Source organism: Malaclemys terrapin, chromosome 7, assembly GCF_027887155.1.
Source record: "Malaclemys terrapin pileata isolate rMalTer1 chromosome 7, rMalTer1.hap1, whole genome shotgun sequence".
NCBI classification, from domain to species: Eukaryota; Metazoa; Chordata; order Testudines; family Emydidae; genus Malaclemys; species Malaclemys terrapin.
In genome coordinates, this window is record NC_071511.1 from 37103396 (window position 1) to 37129453 (window position 26058).

The window sequence follows — 26058 nt, forward strand, 5'->3', positions numbered from 1 at the left end:
CTGCTCCCAGAGACTCCTGCTTGTTGTGCAGGAGAGGAAGGGGGGGGCTAATGTCAGGGTGTCCCCCTCCCCCCTGCTCCTGCACCCCGCTTACCCCTTCTCCATAAATAGCAGGGAAGGGAAATGGATGGAGAGAGACAGAGAGAGCTTGGGGCAGCAGCTGCTGTCTCAACTTACTGATCCACTTAAAAAGACAATGCACTTAAGAGTGAGTCAGCTTACTTAAAGGGGCAGTGTGCATCTCTCTCTCTCTCCCACACACAAGGTGTGTTTCTGTCTGCTATGCTGTCTCCCCTCCCTCGTGTTCGTGTTGCCTTGTGTGAGAGGCTACATTAACAACAATGTGTTAATCCTTGAGGGCTCATCTGAGTGCTAGTTCATCATTTAGCAGCAAGGCATTCCCTGGGAAATATCCCTCCCTCTTCCATCCTCTAACTTCACCACCTCAACCAAGCTTCACAATTATCATAGCTGTGAACAGTATTAAATTGTTTGTTTAAAACGTATACTGTGTGTATATCTATATAATATATCGTTTTTTGTCAGGTGAAAAAAAATTCCCTAGAACCTAACCCTCCCTATTTACATTAATTCTTATGAGGAAACTGGATTCACTTAACATTGTTTCACTTAAAGTCGCATTTTTCAGGAATATAACTACAACATTAAGTGAGGAATTACTATACTAGTGCTTTTCCCTGTTACTTTCCAAAAATGTAGAGCCAGCTGGTCTGAAATCATGCATGGACTGCATTATGAAATTCCACCGTGGAATTCCATGTGTTATTACAAAGTTCTGTAAGGGTGGTTACGCTCTGGAATAGACATCCAAGGGAGGTTGCGATATCGCCTCAGTGCAGGGACTGGACTTGAGGACCTCTCAAGATCCCTCCCAGTCCTACACTTAGGATGTAAGGTTATTAAACTCTTTGATCAACATTTCCAAAAGTGACTACTGATTTTGTAACTTTTTCAGAAGTGCTGAGCTCCCATAATTCCAAGAGAAGTCAATGGGAGTTCTGGGTGCTCAGCATTTCTGAAACATCAGACTCCAGGTTTTTCAAGATATGCACCCAACAAAGGAAGCACGCAATATTACAGGCCACTTTTAAAAGTGCAGCTGTTTGTATTTAACTGAGCAGTAAAATTTTACTCCTATCTTTAATTCCATATCAACTAATGTATTCTATTCAGCTAAAGGGCTTTCTCTTTTGAAAAGGAATAATTCAGAAAGCCTAAAAAATCCAAACATTTGAAAAGAAAAGTGTTTTGTCCCATAACTTATTTTATAAAATCTATACAAAGCTTTACTTGTCTTCAGAGAGTTAAAGGACCAGAACTCTTGGGCTATATCCTCACCAATGGTGAACTGGACTCATTATGTACAAAGTTTGGGATTTTATTTAGTTCTGCTAAGAAGTGAAACATGCACAATTTCTCTAGTTAAATAAATTCTCAATACAGGAAAAGCAATCATCTTCATTAAAAAAAAATCTGAGCACTAATTTATAAGCAAACTATTTCAAACTACTTGGTATTGTGACTCAAACAATTCCCCTGTTTGTCCAAAGAATCAGAAGGGAAAAAATTGCTTAGGAATGAAAGCATGATTACCAAGTATAAAGCTACTGTCCATAAGTTTTGGCCCAGGCAACAGGATTATTGTTTTTTTGCCAGTACATAATGTAATGGAAGGAGACAATTTGGCCACATATTCCTTCCAGGAAGTCTATGTCTTATGCATGTTCTGCAAATGTTGTGAAGCACAACCTGGCAAATAGGGAACATTCCTGTTCAAAAGAGTATTCCATATTTTAAAGGAAGTCACCTCAGGTTAAACTGACAAGTGGAATCCTACAGAAAGAGCAGCATTCTCGATTACCTGCAGCACTTCAATTGGGACAGGAGTCATCGGGAGGCATGTAGCAGAATGAATCTTAATAATCAGTGGATTTAATTCCCTTATCTGTCTCTCAGACATAAGAGGTTCTTCTGTAGTGAAAGTCACATAAGCATCTAAAATCTTAGGGGATTTCTCTTGCAGTCGACTGATCACTAACCTTTCCCCTGTGAAAAAATATTAAATTAAATATTAAATGTTTTGAAAGCAGCTGCATCAAAGAAAGACATCTTAATACCACTGCTTCAGTTAGTAACATATGCTGGCACTGGAGCAGCATTGAAAATGAAATACAGTGATATTTTCAATTGCTCGAAATATTATAATTATTTATTATCTGTACAGTAGAACCTCAACATTATGAACACCAGAGTTACGAACTGACCAGTCAATCACACACCTCATTTGGAACCAGAAATACACAATCAGGCAGCAGCAGGGACCAAAAAAAAAAGGCAAATACAATACAGTGTTAATAGTAGACTACTAAAAAGAGAAAGGGAAAGTTAAAAAAAAATGTTGACAAGGAAAGGAAACTGTTTCGGTCCTTGTTTCATTTAAATTAAGATGGTTACAAGCAGCATTTCTCTTCTGAATAGTAAAGTTTCAAAGCTGTATTAAGCCAATGTTCAGTTGTAAACTTTTGAAAGAACAACCATAATGTTTTGTTCAGAGTTACGAACATTTCAGAGTTATGAACAACCTCCACTCCCAAGGCATTTGTAACTCTGTAACTCTGTATTACAATAGAAACTAAAGGCCCCAATGAGGTCAGGGCTTCATTGTGCTAGGTACTTTACAAACTGCTTTTGTAGAGACTTACAAATAAACTATTCACTATACATATAATATGAAGCTATTATTATACTTGTTAAAAGGAGTTTTTTTACCAGAAGTTTAGACATTTGGTTACAAATAGATAAATGTCTTTAAAAAGAAAAAAGAACAGGAGTACTTGTGGCACCTTAGAGACTAACAAATTTATTAGAGCATAAGCTTTCGTGGACTACAGCCCACTTCTTCGGATGCTGTAGTCCACGAAAGCTTATGATCTAATAAATTTGTTAGTCTCTAAGGTGCCACAAGTACTCCTGTTCTTTTTGCGGATACAGACTAACACGGCTGCTACTCTGAAACCTTTAAAAAGAAAGATCAGCTATTTTATGTGCTTTCTTTATGATTCACCATGTTATACTTAAAAGAAATCTGTGACATTTATATTGAACTACTTTCACTATTTCAGAATCAACTTCCTGGCAACAGAACTACAGATATTTCAGTAGATATTTCAGTTAGGACTCAGCAAGTTTGATATCTAACACCAAAGCCTGACCTTCCAGACAGGAACAGCTAAGTTGCAAGCACATCAGCCCACAAATGTCATTAATGAAATAGCACTGTAGGTTCGGTTTGTCTGAAGCATATGACAAGTTGCAAATACTTACGGCACTGCTGAGTTAATAAATAAGGATTTTTACACAAGAATGGCCAGCAGACAAGGATTTAGAATAATCAGCTAAAATTGCTCATTAGCATCTTTACTAGGGCTTTTCCTCCAACTTTTCAGGCAAAATTTTTAACAGGCTTTCTGAAAATGCACCCAAAAACTTTGCAAACGTATTCATTGGCACTGGCAAAGCATCCCTTTGATACTTGCATATGTGTATTTTTGCTAATACAAATATCTTAAAATTTTTGTAGGCCCATTGAAAACATGCAATCCCATCACAAAACGCTTTAGTAGGCATTCAAAATACTGACCATTTTCATACAATCATTCCCTCAAATCCCTGACTATAACTGCAGTTGTCTTTTTAACATCTTGTATTAATTGCTTTGCCCAAATTCAGTCCAAATAGATGTAATTTGTCATTACCAGTAGCCTAGACATGACTGGTTGGGAGATCAAACCCTTAGCAATACAAACAAAATACAGATTTATTGCTGGTTTTGCCCATTTTAAAATATCTGTTTGACATAAGGGGATCACAGTAAACTTTTTACAGGACAGGATCTTCAGCCATTTCTGTTGTTCTAAGATGCTGAGGAGAACCATGGATTTGGAGGCTGCAGAATCACAGATAGGCAGCAGGATAGCAATCACAGTCACATCGATTACAAAGTAGTTATTTACAGCAGAGCTATGTAGTGCAAAAACTGATGCAACTACAAAGCAGTTTGGCTCTGATTGGGTCCTGTGGAAAGTAGCTGCTAAGAGAATCTACCTACCTACCTTAGGTACTTACATGACCCCATTACCATAATAGCTGAGTGTTAATATACTCATCCTCGCACACGCTGTGAGGTAAGGCAGTGCTATTATTTCCATTTTACAGATGGGGAACTACGGCACAGAGAGGCTAAGTGTCTTGCCCAAGCTCACACAGGAAGTCTGTAGTGCTCCAAGATTTCCCAAGTCTAAAACTAGTGTCCTAACCACTGGACCATACCAGATTTCAAAATGGAAAACCTGGTGGGCGCAGGGTTGAGGGCACTGAAAGCTCTACATTCCTTTCCAGTCAGATATCACCTTACCTTTCAGAATAAGAACTGGGACACGAGGCAGAGACAGGCAGGTCAAGAAAGAGAAAGAAAAAACCCACACAGAGTATTTACACCTCCATATTAAACTTCACTGTTTTCTTCCAGCATCACAGTTTCCATCCTATTTATCATGGACCAGGCTCCTTTCTATTTTTAAATCTCCCCACACTGCCTGTCTGATCTCTTGCTTCTCTCTCCCTTGTGTCTCTATAACCTGGTATCTCCTGTTCTTCTGAATTTTCTATTCTCTTGCATTTTCTCTCATTTCTTGTCCTTTGCTACTTACTCTTCTTCTCCAAACTAATGCTGCATGTGTGCCCCTCCTCCCTCTGACCTTATGTCTGACCAGAAGCTTGGAAGCTCAGAGAGGAACCAGGGGAGGGGCTTGGAAGCCAGAAGAGCAGCCAATATGCAAAGGGTAGGCAGCTGAAGTTACGTTCTTGGCTGTACAGGTGACTGGGTCACCAGATGCATGGGCACAACAGTGCAGAGAGAGGCAGCAGGGAAGGGGGAAGGCAAATTGAAATAAAGCCTACAATCCTGTAAATCTTCTCCAAGAGGCTGGGTAAGCCCAACATCTGAGTGTTAAACATGTTGTCTTTTTTGTTCAAATAAACAAGGAGAGCTTTCATTTGCAGTCAGTGTGTCAGAGTATGTCAAATAATCACTGTGACCAGAGCTCAGGTACTAACTGCATTAAAATAAATTGGGAGGGAAGAAATTAGTGTAAAGCTTTAAATGTATAGCCATACCAGCAGGAAGACACTGAAGGGTACAGCTGTAAGAAGTTACCAAGTACCAAAGATTTTTACAGAAGATACTATGGAAGCAAGATAATCGTTCCGTGGATCTATCAAAGCTCTTGAGGTTTCAGCTTCAAGTCAAAACAATAGAAAAATTGTAGGAAAGAGCTACTTTATATGCATGGAACAAATAAAGCAAGTGCACAACCCCAGAGGCTGTTTGCCAACCTGTGTTGTCCTGTATTTCTAATGGAACTGAAGTTACCATGGCTATTTATTTTCAGATTTCTGCTCCAGAAGCAGCAGCAGCTGTGAAGTTCGAAGGAACGTGAACAGCTCTGTAAATAATGTTGGGTGGTTACCAGCAGAGGGAAAACGTCATTCTTTGAGAGTATGACACAAGAGTGGCTCCCTCCCATACATGAATTTCTTGTTTCCACTTACCGGGGGATCGATGCATTGGTGGGAGGCCCGCTAAATCAACCACAGATCACTCTCCCATCAACTCCTGTACTCCACCGGAACGAGAAGTGCAAGGGAAGTCGACAGGAGAGCGTCTCCCGTTGATGTAGCATACTGTGGACCCCGCAGTAAATAGATCTAAGTATGTCGACTTCAGCTACGTTATTCACATAACTTAGATCGATCTCCCACCCTAGTGTAGACAAGACCTTAGTAATGACTTGTTGTTGTGGGTTTTAAAAATCAAACTAAACCAATCTAGAATTCCTACGACATTCCTCACTTGTCACAATCTTTAGAAAGACAAGCAGCACAGGCTCAAAATGTGATCCCTTTGAATGAACATGCCATTACATACAAACCCCAGACATACTTGTCACTTCCCTTTTTTCCAGCTTAAACTCTTTCCCAACCTTAAAATATGAAATTGGAAATAATGAAAAACTGTTTCTTTTACAAAAATAAAAACTTATAAGAAGTTTATAGTGAGATGGTATTTCACATCTTTATTTATATGGCTTAATATTTCCACAGCACAGAGCAAATATAAATTTTACAACCTTTATCCCTCTCCATGGCTCTTTTGGCTACTGTAAAAACAATAGCTAGAGAGAAGCTGAATACTTATTTTTTATAATTAATTTTGGGCGTTAATAGAATCACCAAATTTGCCTTACTGTACACACATACACACACACAAACGTACCATATCAAGAGAAAGAGAAAAGACATACAGAGACACATAGATGTCACGCAAAGGTACCAAACAGGTCCACAATATAGATTTGTAGAGTTTCTATATAAGTCCGGCAAAGACTTACACACAAGCTTAGCTTTTATGCATTGAGTAGTCCCACTGAGGTCAATGGGTCTGTTCACAGTGCATAAAAATTAAGCAAGCATACAACATCTTTGTAGGCGCAGGGCCTACATTTTTATGTTGTTATCAACATTCCCTGTGTTCCTCCTTTTGGACAGAGTGCAATTCCTCAATTCCCATCCACACCTCTTTCCGCCCCGTCAGACATTCCCTCAGCTCAACACATTCCCTCAATATTACAAAAAAGGAATATTTACTTACAACAATACGAACAAAACTGGACAAAGAGAGTGAACACAGTATGCATGAAAACCAGGAAAAAGAGCAATGTATGTGAACCACAAACCTTAACCCTAACCCTACCTAGAACATGCAGAGAAACTAACCTCTCCACCTATGAATAACACTCCACCCCAACAGGTCCTGAACCAAACAGGATCCAATAAAGTGTATGTCTGCATTGTTAGAAGCCTGCAAGAGTCTTGTAACACTCTAATTTCCAGTGCCACTCAGAGCACACAGAGCTATAGGCAGACGTCAGGCTTCCCTGGTTCAAGTCCAAACCCCAACTAAACTTTCTAACCATTTTTCTTCTCCCCAGCCAGAACCCTCTTCCATTCCAGAACCCCAATGCTCCCCATGGTCATCTGCTATGGTAACTCCCGAAGTCACTTCTAGCATGCATTTGGGTGCTTTGGAAACCTGCATTTTCACATAGTCCTCCTTCCCTCCACCCCAGTACTGAACAGTACCTGAGAGGAGAGGCATGAGATCCAGTTGCAAAGATGCTATGCCACACTTCTTTGTCAATGCCGCAATCAGGGTCTGTGCATTGGACACTTTACGGTTGCTCTGCCTTCGTTCTTTAAGAGCAGGGCCTCTTTTAGGAGTAGAACTTTTCCTTTTACCTATTGTTAGAGGTGAGAGAGTACTCCTTTAAGATTAAACAGGACGAAAAGTTACAAACTTACTGGAATGGGTAGCATAGCCTGGTAGTGGCCAGAATGTAAGACTTCAACAACGTACTCTAACTCTAAATTAAGCAAGTGATTTAATACACTTGATAAATCACTTCTATAACCTACTTCATACTATATATACACACAAAAAAACTTATGTTAAAAGAATGTTAAGATTTTGCAGTCAAGCATTTGAAAGTTAGAAAATTAGTAAGGATGCCTGTCTAACCTTAATTCGGCCCCCTGGTATGTATGTTTAATGATACAGTCCTTAATTACATTATCACATACTATTTTTTCCATAGGACACCTGCCTCATTCAGTGCACAGAATAGACCTGCTCTGGGAATTAGTCAGGGTTGCATTGTGATGGAGGCAGTCTGTAGGAACCTTGTCTCATTTGTGGTGGAAGGTGTGTAGTGAATGAGGAAGAGGACTGCAGGAAGAGAAAGGATGGTCTTGTGGTTGAGGCAGATGAATGGTGCCTTGGAATGCTTCTCTCCCTGCCACTGAGTTCCTATGTGATACTAGGCAAGCCACCTACACCAAACTTTTCACATATGGTCATTAATGTGTGCTCCTCTTTTCTGAGTGCATGGCTTGAGATCCCGGGGTCTGGTTCACAGAAGTGCTGAGCACTCACAACTGTGACTGAAGTCAATGGGAGCTGGGCTCTGATCATGTAACATGCTGTATAATGCTTACTATTTGCTGAATAATGGTGGTGCTACCTGTAATAAAGGGAAGGGGCAGGATGATCTCATGGTCCAGGTTCTTCCAGCACAGGATTGGAGCCAGAAGAACTGAACTGTATTCCACGCTTGGCCAAATACGTCCTCTATAATTGTAGGACAATCACTTGACCTTTCTGTCCATCAGTTTCCTAATTAATACAATCGGAACAATGGTATTTGCTTATCTCAAAGGGGTGTTGTGAGACTAAATTAATTCAATCCCTTGGACTATATGTATTATGGGAGATGTGTACTGCTATATGCCATGATGCTGCATCAGCTGTCAACAGGATCAGCATGTTACATACCTTGAATGCATCAACAGATCCTGAAGTGTCCCTTATGGCATCTTTTACTGCCCACTCTTTGGCCATACATAGACATGCAAACAATAACATCAGCCAAGAATGAGAAGAAAAAATATCACAGCAGGCCATGGTGCCCCATTCAACAGCATGGACCAGTATTGGTAGGGTAGAGGACTACACCCTGTGGCCTCTGGTGGCCAAAGAGAGTGTAGCAGACATGGAATGACAAAAGCCGATTGCCTAATTTCAGAATGAGTATGATTACTCTAGTGCCAACATTACTATTTGTATTTCTAGCCACTGCTATAAGATACATTACCATAACAGTTGAAGTTTGAGAAGGGAGTCAATTAATTAATTAATCCTCACAACACCCCACGTGGAAAGTATCATCAGCATCCTTGTTTTACAGCTGCAAGATGAGGAAACTGAGACACAGAGAAGTTAAGTGGCTTACTGAAGGTCACACAGGAAATTTCTGGGAGAGTTGGGACCAGAATGCTGAGCCCACAATTCCTAGTCCTGTGCCTACACGACAAATACATCTGTGCAAACCTATTACACAGACAGAATTTCATGTTCTATTTATCTTTTAAAATCTGATTTTAGATAATATTCAAAAACTTACTACCTTTTGGATCTTTTTTGTCTGTGTGGTCTGCTGCATTTTCCAAGCTGAACTTCGTTTTCTCTGGCTTTTTTGGAATCACATAATCTGAAAAGCCAGCAATTGTATTCTGCTTCAAATAATTGCCCTCATTCAGGATTTTGTCTCTGTTAGAAAGGATACTTCCTGAAACACTAAAACGACTTGAAATGTGTACAAGAAATAAAGAAAAGAAAAAAAGATACTGTTATATTTGGAGAAATAGTTGTATGTTACACTTCAATGTTTTTTAAAATGGCTTATCTTCCTTGATAGTGAGAGTGGGACCAATTTTCAAACAAGGTCTCCAAAACGATAGAATGCTCAAACCTTGCATCCGAGTCTGCATTGGCACGTACGTGGACTTATGATAGTGCATGATGCTAACGTGCCCATCTCAAGTGCTAATTTAATTATCCAAATGCTGGCTTGAACATCTTATTTAGGCACTTAAGTTTGAAAATTGGGCCCAGTATATCAGAGGATAATCACTTTGTGGAATGGCCTTGACGTTGGCTTTGTAATGATCCCATACCAGATTCAAATTAGTGACAAGAGGGACAGAGCTTGTCAGCCATTTTCATACTGTACCTCCACACTAAGTCACTTGCAACCAGTCAGAAGATGTGCGCAAATTCCTAGGCACTGGTTACCATGACACTTCAAAGGATTGGCGTGGGCCTGCAGCACTTCATGTTGGCATGCTTGGGACAAGTTCCAAGAGACAGAGGATGAAGATCAAACACAGTGGTTGGGAGCAAGCATGCCCACCCTTACCCCCAAAAAATTGATGGCAACCTCTGTGTGGAGAGATGGCATTGAACCAGAGGGTTGCACTCATTTTCACTAAATGGAGCAGATCACAGAGGTCCCCAGCTTTTAATACAGTGTGATTGCAGTGACTACAGGTCCCAACATGCAATGCTACATTTGAGCAAGACAAGTCTCCCTTCACTTTAGTTGATATGGAGCACTGAATGCAGAGATCTGCACCTCTATATAATTGAGGGGATTGCCTGAAATTTCTATTACAAGAGCTGAATTTTGGCCACTGTGGAAGAAAAGGGACCATACTTAGTTTATATTTCATAAAGGTCTTAATGGTCCACATAGGAAGGACCCAATCCATTTGTAGGTCCAATGGAGTCAACAGGACTTTTTTTTCGTACAGGATGCAGGCTGAAGCCATTAATCTAAATGTTTATCAAACAGTGCAATGAGAGACATAAAGTGAGTTTGTGTATTGTCCCCAAACTTGAGAAAATGCTAAGAAAAGGTGTGAGAGCACAGATATATTTCTCCACCCTTAGCAGCTGGTACTGATGAAAACTCTCTATCACTTAGTATGGAAAGGCCAGATGGCCCAGCATGCGTTTCAAATAAAACCCCAAGCCTTAAAGAGTTCAACAGACAGAAAATGAATGAAAAGCTGATCAAAGCAGACAGGTCACCATAGGTTACTACGGTGATGAGGACCATATAAGTACCTGGACAGACACATCAGCAAACTTCCTCCTAGTATCTATTACAATACCTTAAATAAATAAATTTAAGTTAATGGAGATATCCTATCTCCTAGAACTGGAAGGGACCCTGAAAGGTCATTGAGTCCAGCCCCTTGCCTTCACTAGCAGGACCAAGTACTGATTTTGCCCCAGATCCCTAGGTGGTCCCCTCAAGGATTGAACTCACAACCCTGGGCTTAGCAGGCCAATGCGCAAACCACTGAGCTACCCTCCCCCCTTCATACTACTTTGCCCTTGAAGCAGGGCTGGTGCAACCCATTAGGCGACCTAGGCAGTTGCCTAGGGCACTAGCATTTGGGGGGCGGCATTTCGGGTTATTCGGCGGTGGTGACCGCAGCGGCCGAAACTTCAGCCGCCCCGGTTGGTGGCGGCATTTAGGCAGAGGGAGCTGGGGCAGGGGGGCACGGGGAGGACTGCCTGCAGCAAGTAAGGGAGGGGGGGGCGGCACACAGGGGAACTCCCTGCCCCAGCTCACCTCTGCTCCGCCTCCTCCCCTGAGCACGCCGCCCCGCTCTGCTTCTGTCCCTTCCAGGCTTGCGGCGCCAAACAGCTGATTGGCGCCGCAAGCCTGGGAGGTGAGAGAAGTGGAGCAGCGATGGTGTGCTCGGGGAGGAGGCGGAGCAGAGGTGAACTGGGTCGGGGAGCTGCCGCATGGCTCTCCGGGCCGGGGGGAGCTGCCGCGGGGGGGGGGAGCTGCTGTGGGGGTGAGCACCTTAGGGCGGAGGGGGGTGGAGAACTGCCGTGGGGTGGGGCGGAAAGCTGCCACAGGGCTCGGGGGGGGCCGCAAGGTGGAAGTTTCGCCTAGGGCGCGAAACATCCTCGCACCCGCCCTGCCTTGAAGATCCTCAAAATGAACGACTCTATATGTGCAAAGTAGTAGTAGTAATCATATTGTTGCTATACTATACCACAGCTCACACTTGATATATACCTCAATAATTAAGTACTTTGCTGGAAAGTTTCAATCTGCTATGTAGCAATTATTTGAAAAACGCAGATAGCAATTATTTTACAGTTACAGGAGGAAGGGGCGGGAGCTTGCACAAATTCCATGTTTATTAATATAGATTCTCTCCAAGGATATGTTGCAAAACCCAACGTCTACTCTGAATATGGCAATAGACTCAAGAAATTTAACCATATGTTTAATTGTAGGCACATACCTAGTCCGATGATTTCTAAGCCACATTTTCATAGCAAATCTTTGAATGATGGCTAATAATACATTGAGTACAGTTAATTCATTGACAACAAATGTATTCTGAAGTTCTGCCTTTTCCTCTCTACTCAATATGGAGGAAGCAATCCAGGAGATAGTTGACAGAGATAACAGAACATGAAAAACAACAAAATCATGCTACACTTTTCAGTATCCTAGGGCTTAGCCTTCCGCAAGTACATAACAACCTGATATCCAAGAAGAAACAGAGATATTGCATAGTCTATTTCGTAAAGAATCCTGCCAACGTTTGGCAGGATTTCACACATCAGGACAGCTCAACACACTGTAGGGTTCTCTGCTTTCAACAGCACCAATTGCTCACAGGTATCATCACTTTGCACGTGCTCAGCCTTGGAAAATTCTACTCATCCCTGACCCATCTATGGTGGGTGAGTAGATTTTGTGCCAGGGCAGGTAAGCTTCCTTAACAAATATACAAATCTGCACTTGTGGATGATTGCAATATGCATGCCAGGTAGTTTGGGCCTAGCTCTACCCCTTTTACCAGCACAGCCACCTCTCCTCAGGCCGTGTGGCAAGAAAATTCTTACACATTAGCCATGTCCCTATATATTTCATACCCTGGTATTACTGTGTCCCATTGATTATCATCATTCTACCAAGTTTCTGTGACGCCTATTATATCAATATTCTCATTTAATACCGGACACTCATGTTCACCCATCTTAGCATTTAGGTTTTTTTATATTTGTATACTAGCCTTATAAAATTTGTCAATATTTAGCTGTATGCCTTCATGTGATGAAACTGAATGGGACTCTTTTCATTTGACTGTTTCTCTCAGCTCCTACCTGTACTGTATCAACTTCTACCCTCTCTTCTTTACTAGAATAGAGCATGCTCTTTAATAAATCTTCCCCTGAGGGATGTGTCTATCCGAACCATGTTGACTTTTCCCCAGCTTAGTTTAAAAACTCCTCTACGACCTTCTTAATTTTACATGCCCGCAATCTGGTTCCATTTTGGTTTAGGTGGAGCCCATTCTTCCTATAGGTTCCTCCTCTCCCAAAAGGTTCCCCAGTTCCTAATGCTCTGAACACCATTGTCTCATCCACACAGAGACCCAGCAGTTCTGCCTATCTAACTGGCCCTGCTGTGAAACTGGAAGCATTTCCAAGAATGCTCCCATGAAGATGCTTGACTTTAATCTCTTACCTAGCAAACCACATGGAGCTCATTTCAGGATGGGAGCCTAAAATTTCAAACACAGGGACATTATACATGAACAAAGCTAAGCAAAAAAATGTTGCTTGGCATTTGGACAGTGGGTGGGTACATAATAGGAAGATTTTAGTACCAGTGGGTAGGTTGGTTTCATGCCAGAGAGGTCTAGGTATGATGGAAGAAGCTTACATTTAAATATTGTTAGTTTTTATGATATTTTGTGAAGTTCTTATGAGTTAATATGAGCTATTAAAATAAATGAATTAATAAAAAGTGTAATTCATCCCCTGTTCATGATTCTCCTGGGGTGCCATATAATACCAACAGCATGAAACAGATCTCACATATACACTTCTGCTTACTAATGCATAGGTCTGTGTACAGTTGCTTTGTGTCAGTTTTGTATCTTTCACACACAGGCACAGCCAATGGTAAGCCACAAAATACAGTGGCCTTAAGGCTCTCAGAAGTTTAATAGGGAGCCATAATCAGGACAGTAACATGTTAGATTTCCATTTAATTCTCATGAAAGGGAGGCAAATGTCTAGTGTGACTACACCTTCAACTGGCTGTGAAACTGTTCATTGAAATAAACTGGCTTTCTAAAGCAAGACAACAATCTGGTTATCAGCTCTGCAATGCAAGAAGCTTTGAAAATCTGCTAATGGCTTATATGAAATATACTTTTACAGAGAAACTACCATATTTGGGGGGGGAGGGGGAATTCAAACTTGCCTCTAATTAATGTGAAATAGTCTAGACAAACATTTCCCCAAAAATGTATAAATATTACAGGAATAAATTGACTGTGAGCCAGAGGGTTATTATGGCCATTCTCCATGTATAGATCAGTCCTCACAATGCTAGGGATATGATAGAATGTGAATACATGCAGGTCTCACTGAAATGAACCTAGGATTAAAAAAACCTCCCAGATTACTGACATATAAACACAGCGGAGATTCATGGAGGTAACTGAAGAAAGGAACAATATCACAATTTTTGTCCACATTAGTCTTTAAAGGGAAAACTTGCTACAGGAGCAATAAATCTGATTTTTTTTGATTGGCATGATTAAGAAAAGCATAGCATTGGGTGTCTATAGATATACTTTCTATTCCTAGCTCTGCAACAGACTTTCCGTGTAACTTCAGCAAGTTGTTTAATCTCGCTCTCTGCCTCAGTTTCCCCATCTATCTTATGGGGATTCATAAGGTTAACTCAATGGCTGTGAAGTCCTTTGATATCCTTGAACAGAAGGTATTATACAAGTGTGAAGTCTGTATATTAAAATCTCAGTTAACCTTGCACAAACGTAGAGATTTTTGCATAATTGCAAACGACTCTACCTCAGACATTTTGGTTGACTAAAAAAAAGCACCTAGTAGAGAAACAGTTTACTTTTTTCTTTTTAAAGCATACCTAATCCTATGGAATTCTGAAGCCACAATCCACCTGATTTATTACCTCTCCTGGGAGAATTCTCTTTCATCATGTAGTTTGCCTCAGATTCAAAAGCATCAATTACACACTTAAAGTGTGATTTAAGCATCCAAAATAATATCAAGTTACCTGATTAATGGGACAAAAACAAAGCTGAGAAACATCTTCAGCATCACAGAGCAAGTTTAAATTCCTATAACTTTTAGAATTTATTACATCAGCAGTAAGAGAGATGGCTCATGGTTTAACTTAGTATTATACAGTTACTTAGGTGGGCTATCAAAGAATATTAATACAAAAGTAAAGCTATTTGATGGTTTCTGATAGCTAATTCTTTCAAAACACTGGCACAAAACTTAACTATTAAATAATAATTGCTATTAGGTAAATGTATGCATATGCCCTATTTACTATGTTTGTAGATGGATCTATCTATAAATACCAGGGCTGGCTGTATCTTTTTTTTTTTTTTTTAGGATTCTTCAATCACCCTAAAAATAATTTCACTGCTCACTTTGGTTTGTTGTTAACAGCCGGTCCCCATTTTCACAATATAAAAGCTACAGGTCACATTCTGCCTTCTATTATACCTGTAAAACCCTGAAGTCAATGAAGCTACACTAATAACTGAGGGCAGACTATGGCCCTGACAGTTTTAAAACTTGGCAGTTTCCCCTCCTCTCCTATTCTAGGTGAATATTAACTGCAAACACAGTGAAGCAAGCTGCTTGTGTAGAGGTCCAGACAGGCAGCTCCGAAGCAGCTAATTCTTTGGGACATGAAGAATCTTTAGTTTATCCTTGCCATTAAATCTTCCCACCGTTCCCTTCTTCTCTCGGAAATGTAAATCTCAGTGGTCCCAGTTCTGCAGTCACTCTATGAGGGATAACTGAATTGGAGAAGCATCCATGCAGTGACTAATGAATCAGGGCCAGAGTTGTGAATGTGGAAGCTATGCATAGCTATGGCACTGCATAATAAATAGTAATAGTCCACTGCATGGATTCACTGTGGAACAAATCTTCCCCTGAGAGGCCCCTACCTCCACATTTGGGGTTATAAAGTCAGGACAAAAATACACACACACGCAAAAACCACCCCTCCAGACACACACACTTCATTTATTTCTGATGTTTAATAGGCTGGGTATACAAAACTAGAGGTATTGTAATAGGAAGCCTTGATTATTGCTTTTTTAAAAAATCAGTAACAGAGCAGTGGAAGTAAATGACAAGCATAAAAATGTAAAGCTCTTTGGGATGCTCGGATAGAAGATGTTATAGAAATGTAAGGTGTCATTGTTACTAAGTCCTGATGTTAAGTATTGGAAGAGAGATTGTCAGAACACTTGCCTTTGAGCTACAAAATCTTCAATGACAAAGCTCATGTGAGGGGTTAGAAGTAAACTATCACACTGGGAAACCATCAGAACAATTAAATCTGAACACTGCAAGTAATAAGATGGTAGTTTTATCTGCCCCAATGAAAGAAAATGAACTGCTTTGAAAAGAGCTTGAAACATAAGAACATAAAAACGGCCACACTGGGTCAGCCCAATTCATTCTGTCTTCCAACAGTGGTCAGTGACAGATGCTTCAGAGGGAATGGACAGAACAGGGCAATTTATTGAATGATCCTGCCACTGTCACCCAGTCCTAGCTTCTGGCAGTCAGAGACTTAGGGACAGCAGAGCATTGTGCTGTGTCCCAGACCAGCTTATCTAACAGCCATTGATGGACCTAGCCTCCCAGGAATTTAGCTAATTCTTTTTTTAATCCAGTTATACTTTTGGCCTTCATAACATCCTCTGGATATTTGTTCCATGGGTTGACTGTGCTTTGTGTGAGGAAGTATTTTCTTATATTTGTTTTAAACCTGCTGCCTATTAATTTCATTGGGTGACCCCTGGTTTGTGTGTTACGTGAAAGAGGAAATAACGTTTCTTTATTCACTTTCTTCAGACCATGCATGATTTTATAGGCCTCTATCATATCCCCCTCAGTTGCCTCTTTCCAAGATGAACACTCCCAATCCTTTTAATCTCTTCTTGTATGGAAGCTGTTCCACACCCCCAATAACTTTTGTTGCTCTTCTCTGAACTTTTTGCAATTCCAAAATATATTTTTTGAGATTGGGTGACCAGAACTTAATGCGGTATTAAAGGTGTGGGCGTACTAGAGCTTTATAGAGTGGCATTATGATATTTTATCATATTGCCTATCCCTTCCCTAATGTCTCCTAACATTACATTAGCTTTTTTGACTGTTGCTGCACGCTGAGCAGATATTTTCAGGGAACTATCCATGATAACTCAAATATCTTTTTCTTGAGTGATAACAGCTTATTTAGACCCCATCATTTTGTATGTAGAGTTGGGATTTTTTTCTAACGTGCATTACTTTGCATTTATCAACATTGTATTTCATCTGCTATTTCGTTGCCCAATCACCTAGTTTTGTCAGATCCCTTTGTAACTCTTTGCAGTTAGCTTTGGACATAACTATCTTGAGTCATTTTGGATCATCTGCAAACTTTGCCACTTCACTGTTACCCCTTTTTCCAGATCATTTGTGAACATGTTGAACAGCACTGGTCCCAGTACAGATATTTGAGGGATCCTGCTATTTACCTCTCATACCACTGTGAAAACTGATAGTTTATTCCCACTCTTTTTTTCCTAGCTTTTAACCAGTTACCAATCCATAAGAGGACCCTCCCTCTTGTTCCATGACTCCTTACTTTGCTTAAGAGCCTTTGGTGAGGGATCTTGTCAAAGGTTTTTTGAAAGTCCAAGTACACTAAATCTACTGGATCACTTTTGTCCACGTTTGTTGACCTCCCCTGAAAGAATTCTAGTAGATTGATAAGGCATGATTTCCCTATACAAAAACCATGCTGACTCTTCCCCAACATATTATGTTCATCTATGTATCTGATAATTTTGTTCTTTGTTATAATTTCAACCAATTTGCCTGCTACTGATGATTGGTTTATTGGCCTGTAATTGCCAGGATCACCTCTGGAGCATTTTTTAAAGAAATCAGCATTACATTAGCTATCCACCAGTCATCTGGTACAGAGGCTGATTTAAACACTAGGTTACACACCACAGTTAGTAGTTCTGCAGTTTCATATTGGAGTTCCTTCAGAACTCTTGGGTGAATACTACCTACTCCAGGTGCTTTATTACTGTTTATCAGTTTGTTCCAAAACCTCCTCTTCTGACACCTCAATCTGGGACAGTTCCTCAGATTTGTCAGCTACAAAGAATGGTTCAGATGTGGGAATCTCCCTCACATCCTCTGTAGTGAAGACAGATGCACAAAATTCATTCAGTTTCTCTGCAATGGCCTTGTCTTCCTTGAGTGCTCCTTTAGCATCTCAATAGTGGCCCCACCCATTGTTTAGCAGGCTTCCTTCTTCTGATGTACTTAAAGTTTGCTGTTAGTTTTGTGTCTTTTGTTAGTTGCTCTTCAAATTCTTTTTTTGGCCTGCCTAATTATATATTTACACTTGGAACCCTAGAAACCACCACTAATAAGAATAGGAACCTTCAGGTGTTGGGAATAAAGGAAGGGACTAATGGTGTGGAGTCCACAGAGGCCATTTGGGATTTGGGATTGGTGGATATATTGGAAACAAAACCTGATCTCCCCCCTGCAGGCAGAAAAGCATATAAGAGGTGGGCCCTTCTGTAGGCGTGTAGAGAGCTTAGCCGGGGCTCGTCTCTCTCCGGGGCAGCGGGAAACTACACCGCCTCATGAAACTCGAAAAGATGTCTTGGGGGGAATTAGTTCGGCCGTGGGAGTCTTCCTCTGCGGCCTTTGTGAGGGCAGAAATAAACACAGTGAGTCAGGCAGTCAGGCCCTCAGGCAGAGGCTGAGCAATAACACTATATAATAGTAAGCCCAGGCCCACCGTTTACAGTACCACTGGAGAGTTTTGCTGGAATCAATTTAAGAGAAGAAATACAGCATTCAACTGTACTATGGCTATTATTCTTCCTGGATACAGAGGCTGTGCATGGCATAAAATGAGGCAAGAGGGAAGTTTCCTTTCAGGAAAGATACATTCTTTTCCAGATGTGACCAGGGCAGCAAAAAACTTTGGTGGTGGTGATGGCACAATTTGACTTTTTAAATTCCATATGCTCATCTCAATAAGCACAGAGGGTGTTGTCAGCTTGTCATGACCTAATTAAAGAGGATTTTAAAATTAATTTATTTCGATGCCAACTTTTTTTGCACATTAAGTTAGGAGAAGCTCAAGAAGGGAGATGCTGTGGCTGCCCCAAGTTACAAACAAAACTTAACCCCTACAGAGGTAAAAAGAACCAAAAAGGTTTCACTATCTTTTGGGGCTTTTCCTCAGTTCACTCTCTAGGCCCTGTTCCAAGCCCCTTTCTGGGCTACCTTTTAAATTCTTTTCCCCTTTTCCAGTATAAAGCCCTGGGTCACCAGACTGGTTCCCCATCATCATCATCGCCTTCACTGATGCATGTCATGTGACTCCCGCCCCTTCCCCCGCAAGGTCAATGTCCTGCTCTGTACAGCATCCTGTACATTTATCACACCAAACAGTTAATAAACATCATGTGGCACAGTCCCCTCAGTAGCATCTCTCTCAGTCAGTGTATAAACTGGGTATAACCCCCTACTTTCCCGGATTACTCTCTACCCTGTCAAACATTTTAAAGGTGACCTGCAAAGATACTAAGTTTTGCCGCCTAGAGGCAGTAACAGTCCAGGTGTTAATGGCATATGCGCTATATTTTGTATTTACTTAGCACCTTCCACCAAAAGGTTTCAGGGGGCTTTACAGGCATTATGATCAAAAGCTGGTCCTGTTGAGTCAAAGACAGAACTCCCATTGACTTCAATGAGAACATGATTTTGCCCCATTTAACTGAAGTGGAATTTTTATCCAATATCAAAAAAGAAAAAAAAAAAAAAAAAAACAAAGAAAACCCCTCAAGCTCCTGCCTATTTACACAAAGACTGCTGGCACAGTGCTGCAACCATACCTAAGTATCAGCTTAGTATATTTGGGGATGGTGGAGCAGGAGTCAAAAAGAATCACTTTCTCTGATAGATTAAAGGGGACAGAAACAGGACAGTAAGAAATTGGGAAGGGACTTGCCTCCTTCATCCCAAGCAGTGTCTATACTTATAAAAGATCAAATCATGCTGTGAAAACTGATCAAACTTAGCTGTTGCGATTTGGGAAGCTCTGGCATTACAAGCTCTGGCATCAGGTCTGTTACTCCAAGAATCAGCCTACAAGTGGAACAGCTCACTGCGTATCATAGGGGTATGGTTCAGCCAGTCATGTGACTTTCAGCACAAAGTTTTGCAATGAAACTCAGTTTTTAATCATTAATGTCCATGCAGACATAGCAAAATGTTTTGCTTCCTGTTTTTGTAAATTTCATGGATATACATAAAAAATGTTTTAAAATGAACTCATTTCCATATTCAAAATGGAGCAGAGTTTCATATAGTTTAATAATGAAATATTTATACAGCCTTATTGCAGAATGAATGATAACCCATATATATATATATGGAAAAGAGCAATGATATATGCTAGGGTTTGTTTTTTTTAAATCACTTTTCAGCTCTATGAGCTAGGATGTGAAAAAATTATCTAAGTTAATTCACTTTATTCTCATTGGGGTTTCATTTTTCAGTCATCAAATTTATTTTGAGAAGTATTCTCACACAGCTCTGGAGAGTCAGTGGAGTGCATTAACTGCAGACTTCCTCCCACTACTGAAATACTGGTTAGAAAACCCTTGAGACACAAAGCTAACAGTCTCTATGAATTCATATGCAGTGCCAATGATGCCATTTAATTTCTATTCTGCTAAAATGCACATGGGAGATTAAAGAACTTCTGTGAACTGTTCAAGTCTGATCCTGAAAACATGCATGTTTGTGCCTAACAATCAGAAAAGTAATTTATGCCTGAATAAAGAAGATTTCTACGTAGATCAATCGGTACTAAAAGTTGAATTTGTTTGAGAGGTAAACTACTTTGTACTTTCAACTTTTTAAAAACTCTTTTAAGTCATATATTTTTTTTAAAACTGTCAGAGTATGTATGCTGAATATTACTCGAGTTCATAACTTCCTGCAACTGTGAAAATTTAAATAGATCAAAATAGAAAAAAAAATGCTTAAAAATAAATATAAATATCTGTCAATTATAAAAATATGAAAATTGAATACTGCCAAGTCAAAATACACTGTAAATGGTTAGGAAGTGTCTATTTAGTCTACAAAGCAGGAACTCAGAATTGTTAAAAGAGAGCAAAGACAGCAAACCAAGAAGCATTAGAGAAGTTGCAACAAGAGATTAAACACAAATAACAGTTTATCAAAACTTACTATAAAAGTAGCTCAAAGTTATGTAACAAATGTTAGATTTCCAACAGCTCAAAGCAATGTACTAGAACATTTGGAACACTGGCATATTCAAAGCAAGATACTATTTTTTTAAATACAGGGCCAATCATTTCATTGTTAAAGATGCTGGCCCTCTCACACAAAACACCATTTGAAATAAAATCAGAGCATTTTGCTTGCATGGGCAACACAACCTTGTTTTTGAAGTTCTCCATCTCTACAGAGATTTGTGATTTTTTTATTCTGTATATACAGCACAAAATCAGTTGAGTTGCAACCTACACTTAGGGCAGGGGTCGGCAACCTTTCAGAAGTGGTGTGCCGAGTCTTCATTTATTCACTCTAATTTAAGGTTTTGTGTGTCAGTAATACATTTTAATGTTTTTAGAAGGTCTCTTTCTATAAGTCTATAATACATTACTATTATAGTAATAGTAAACTATTGTTGTATGTAAAGTAAATAAGTTTTAAAATGTTTAAGAAGCTTCATTTAAAATTAAATTAAAATGCAGAGCCCCCCGGACCGGTGGCCAGGACCCGGGCAGTGTGAGTGCCACTGAAAATCAGCTCGCATGCCTCCTTTGGCACGCGTGCCATAGGTTGCCTACACCTGACTTAGGGTATGTCTACACTGCAGTTAGACACCCACATCTCGCCTGTGCCAGCTGACTTGGGCTCCCAAGACTTGGGCTAAGGGTCTGTTTAATTGCAATGAAGATGTTCAGGGACCTCCCACCCAGGGCCGGCTCCAGCATTTTTGCCGCCCCAAGCTGCAGGGGGGGGCAGCTCTACCACCACCGCTTCATTCTTCAGCAGCAATTCGGCGGCAGGTCCTTCCCTCCGAGAGGGACCGAGGGACCCGCCGCCGAAGAGCCAGACTTGCCGCCCCTTTCCGTTGGCTGCCCCAAGTACCTGCTGGTGCCTGGAGCCGGCCCTGCTCCCACCTCAGAGGGTCCTAGAGCCCAGGCTCCAGCCCGAGCCCAAACATCTACACTGCAACTAAACAGCCCCTTAGCCCAGTTGGCATGGGCCAGCCACGGGTTTTTAATTGTGATGTAGGCATACACTTAAGGTATGTCTTACACTGTACACTTTACATGGCAGTGTGTAGAGTACATACACTGCACCCCCCGCCATCCACCATAGCATAGGTATAAATACCAGTGTAGATGGCGAGGCACTGCTTAGGCAACTAAAGTAAACACATTTTGAACCCTGTGGGTATGAACCTCATATGGCTCTCTACATGCCCAAGCAATGCCTCCCCCATCTGCACTGCTGTTTTTAGCAATTTAGTGTTCTCCGGCAGCTCCCTGCTGTCTGAGCCTTTCACTAACATGTGTAGCTACACACCTCAGTGTGGATGCAGCCTGTTTTGCACTGCGGCATGTAACTACACATACCCTACATGCTGCCAGTGGGTTGCCAGTGTAGATGTAGCCTTACAGTAGTAACTCATGCTAATGAGTACTGTTCCTAGTACACATACATTGCTCAGAAGAGTCTACCAGTAGGGTTTGCTCTAAAGCCCACTGAAGTCAATGAAAGTCTTTTCATTGACCAGGCCCATAATCTTGGCTGTGTCAGCAATAAGGAAAAGAGTTCTGCATAAATCTTGCTCAAATGCCTTACGATGAAGACATTCCAAATGTTGTGTGATAGAAAGTAAAATGGTCTGATGACAAGATATATTGTACATATGAACACGGGCAAGATTTTTAGAAAAAAAGTGAAAACCCCGAGGAAGTCAATAAAAAAAATGCAACAAACTGTTTTGTTTTTAAGATGTTGAACTGGAAATGCACTCCATTTGTTGAATTATTTTTACTTCACCAAAGTGCAAAGCTTTCATTTAACAATGGATATTATGGGACACAGTCAATTTGATTTCTTTTAAATTGATTAATTTAAAAAAAAAAAATTATTTCCACTGCCCTGAACTCTATAGGCTTTTGTAAATTTTAGGATGTTGCATGTTTATTGTCAGGAAAGAACATTACTGATAATTGCATCAAACTTCAAAAACTACTCAGCGATTCTGAGTCATTAAACTGACAACATGACAATTGCTCTTGTAAATAAAGCAGAATTTAGCCCATTAATTTCTTAGTTACAGCAATGTAAATCCAGAGTGATTCCCACTTGTTTCAAGGGAGTTACCCAACATTTACACCAGTGTATCAGAGCAGAATTTTGCCTTGTAAATATCTGTATTTACAGAATTAATCTGTTCAGCTCACAAGTCAATGGTGCTTATTATTGTATACAAGACTTTCTGCAAATAAGTCTTAATGTTGTTTCCATCTTCACCATTTGAAAAATGTTCTTCCAAATGGCATATTTCAGTACTAAACAGTTTATGTAACAGAACAGAACACAAATAAAATAAGACAACTGAAATAGAGCTCTTTGCATACTAAAGTTAGGCATATAGCCGAGAAGAGACTGGGATTTATAGCACTGCATTCTCACAAACAACAGCTGTCCAAACTTCTCACAATTTCACCACAATCTCACAATAAAAGACCCACCTGACATATTCAAAACAACACACTGAAACCAAGGTAAAAGCTTTCTCGTTCTCAGCTTCCACTCAGCGATCATCTATTTCCCCATACTTGGCCACCATGTTCCACGTTCTTGCCATTTCATCCCATTTTCTCTCTCTTGCCAAGAGCCGTTATCACATTTCCTAGTGCAAGCATCTAGTTTTATTCACACTGCCTAATTCTGGCAATTCTAAAGACACTGGACTCAGTTGAAAGGAAAGTAAGTGTCTGGAAATAAACAGGTTGATAATTTTATAAAAGTAACACGTTTGTATTTTTTGTGAAAAGTACTTTTCCCAAAATAAACCACACATAGCTTGATATTTTGGTCTAAAGGGCGTTTTAATTATGCTGTTCCTTTGTAACAGTTAATATAACTCCAACATATGTGAATGCAAGAAGTCAGAGTTAGCAGATCCTGAAATCAGAGCATAACCATGACAACCCTTAAAAAAACAGCTGCTTTCAATTTTGCTTAAATCATGTGAGCATTTCCCAGGACAAGTGTGGTAATAACCTCCTTGGGGGTAGTCAGAAGGCATTCTTACCTCACTGAAGGAAAGTCATCTGTCCTTGAGGGAGGAAGTAAAGATTGGAAAACAGAAAGGGATGCTGGTGCCTCATACAGTTCAGCTTCCTCCAGTAAAGACTTACTTTCCCCTGAGGTAAAAGAAGTTTCACGTTTGTTACTAATATTTCCTTTTTCAGGGCATCCCGTAAGACTAGTCAAAATACAACTACAAACCTCTCAGAAAACAGAAAAGTATGTTACCTACGGTAGTATTTTTGGAGTAGTGACGTGCCTAGTGTTGAATAGTGTTTGTGTTTAGGTCAGTACTGACTTTGCTGTCGGGATCTGTGTGTGGAAATTCGTGTATACTAAGGGATAATATATTCCTTTTTGCTTATTTATGCCAGATGTTACTTTACTTTAGTCAGATTTTGTCTCTGATATTACAGCTAATATTTATACAAGATGAGCACACACGCTCAATATTATTGGCCAGATCCCCAGGCTGTGTAAATCACCATAGCTCCATTGACTCCACTGCAGCCAGCTGAGGATCTGGCCCTATCTGCTCTCTATGTACTATCAGTATGGTACAGTATGTCTCCTGAGCTTAGAATTCAATAAAGATTTAATTAAAAGAGAAAATAGAGCAGGAAATTCAAAAAGTTGCAATTTATTAAAGAAAAAGTATTGTGCAATTTTAGCAGTGAAATTCTGCATCCTTGAGGTTGGTAATTAGAGCAAATTTCTAATTAAATATGTGAGGATATTCTACCAGCTACGCGCAAAACCCTGCCACCACTGCCTGGAGGAATTGAGCAAGGAAGGGGAGTGGAGAGGTACTGGTTGCATATATGGCACAAGAGCCATTCTGCAGCTACAGGAAACAGGCAGGTTGCAATGTGCTGTTTACTGCTCTACTGAGTAAGAATGGCCCAGCAACTGGCACTTTGCCGAGCTGGAGAAAGCCCACTTGGCGACTCAGTGTGTGGACTGACACAGTAGCTGGATGCAATCCCAAGTGCTCTTGAGCAGTGGGGCTTTTAAAGGTCACGCACTCTTTTCTCCCTAGTATAGTGCAAGGCAGGATTTAGCCTTAAGAGGGAAGAAATACATTTGAGTGTAATATTGATATATACCTACGGTCATGCTATAGTGTACCACCCTCAGCCAAGCTAAATCATCCTCCTGCAGGAGGGGATTACTCTTAGCAAAGGACTCCCTAACAGGAAGTCTAGGCTGTACTGTAACTTACTAGAGAATCTATCTGTGCCAAGCAAAACCTTAAGTCCTAGCAATAGGCACACATGCTTCTTGGTGACAATAAGGTTGTTCTGTGTTGTTGGTTACGTATAAATAATAACATATTTACAGCATCATTATACAACAGTTTATGGCCAGAAGTGCAGAACTCTCTATTTAGCTGAAACTGGAAGGGAACTCATTTAAATAAGAAAAATGCAATTGTCCAAATGGAAATTGGCCAAGACACTGTAACAAAAATCTACCTGCTGCAGGCAACAACTAGATAATTTACACACCTACGCAGATAAGAAGCCAGAATTGTCCTTCCATTCCAAAAACACAGGCTTCTACCACTTGAATTATCTCCCTTGCTGGTCAAAGTAACAGGTCCATTAGCCTCTATGTGGATCAGCCACTAGATGGCACTATTGCCAACATACAAGTACATATATACAGAGAGCCAGTACATTAGAGTTGACGCTAACACCCACCACTGACATTGTAACGTTTTCCACTGCACCTTTATTGATCTTTAGTAGTCAGAGTCTCAGTTTTACACCTCCATTTGAAAAAATGCAAGCCCAGTATCATAGTCTAAGAGAAGCAAACAGAATTCTAATACTACAATTTTTCATTAATAAAAAACAGGAAAGTACTTCCCTAAGAAACATTTAAGTCAGAACAGGGTTATGGAGGTTCACAGGTGGTTCCTCTACAAACAGTACTACACCTCTACCCCAATATAACGCTGTCCTCGGGAGCCAAAAAAATCTTACCGCGTTATAGGTGAAACCACGTTATATCGAACTTGCTTTGATCCGCTGGAGTGCACAGCCCCGCCCCCCACCGAGCAC

At 40.5% G+C, this 26058-nt stretch overlaps 1 protein-coding gene across 1 annotated transcript in view; it reads right to left on the reverse strand.

Annotated features, from left to right (window-relative positions):
• CFAP92 (cilia and flagella associated protein 92 (putative)) overlaps positions 1 to 26058 on the reverse strand; it is a 74398-nt gene that overhangs the window by 36215 nt on the left and 12125 nt on the right. Inside the window, exons 6-9 of the mRNA XM_054034160.1 lie at positions 23997 to 24108; positions 9102 to 9280; positions 7222 to 7377; positions 1883 to 2067 (exon numbers count right to left, since the gene is read on the reverse strand). Of these exons, the coding sequence (XP_053890135.1) occupies positions 1883 to 2067; positions 7222 to 7377; positions 9102 to 9280; positions 23997 to 24108 (632 nt within the window). The remainder of the gene's footprint in view (positions 1 to 1882; positions 2068 to 7221; positions 7378 to 9101; positions 9281 to 23996; positions 24109 to 26058) is intronic.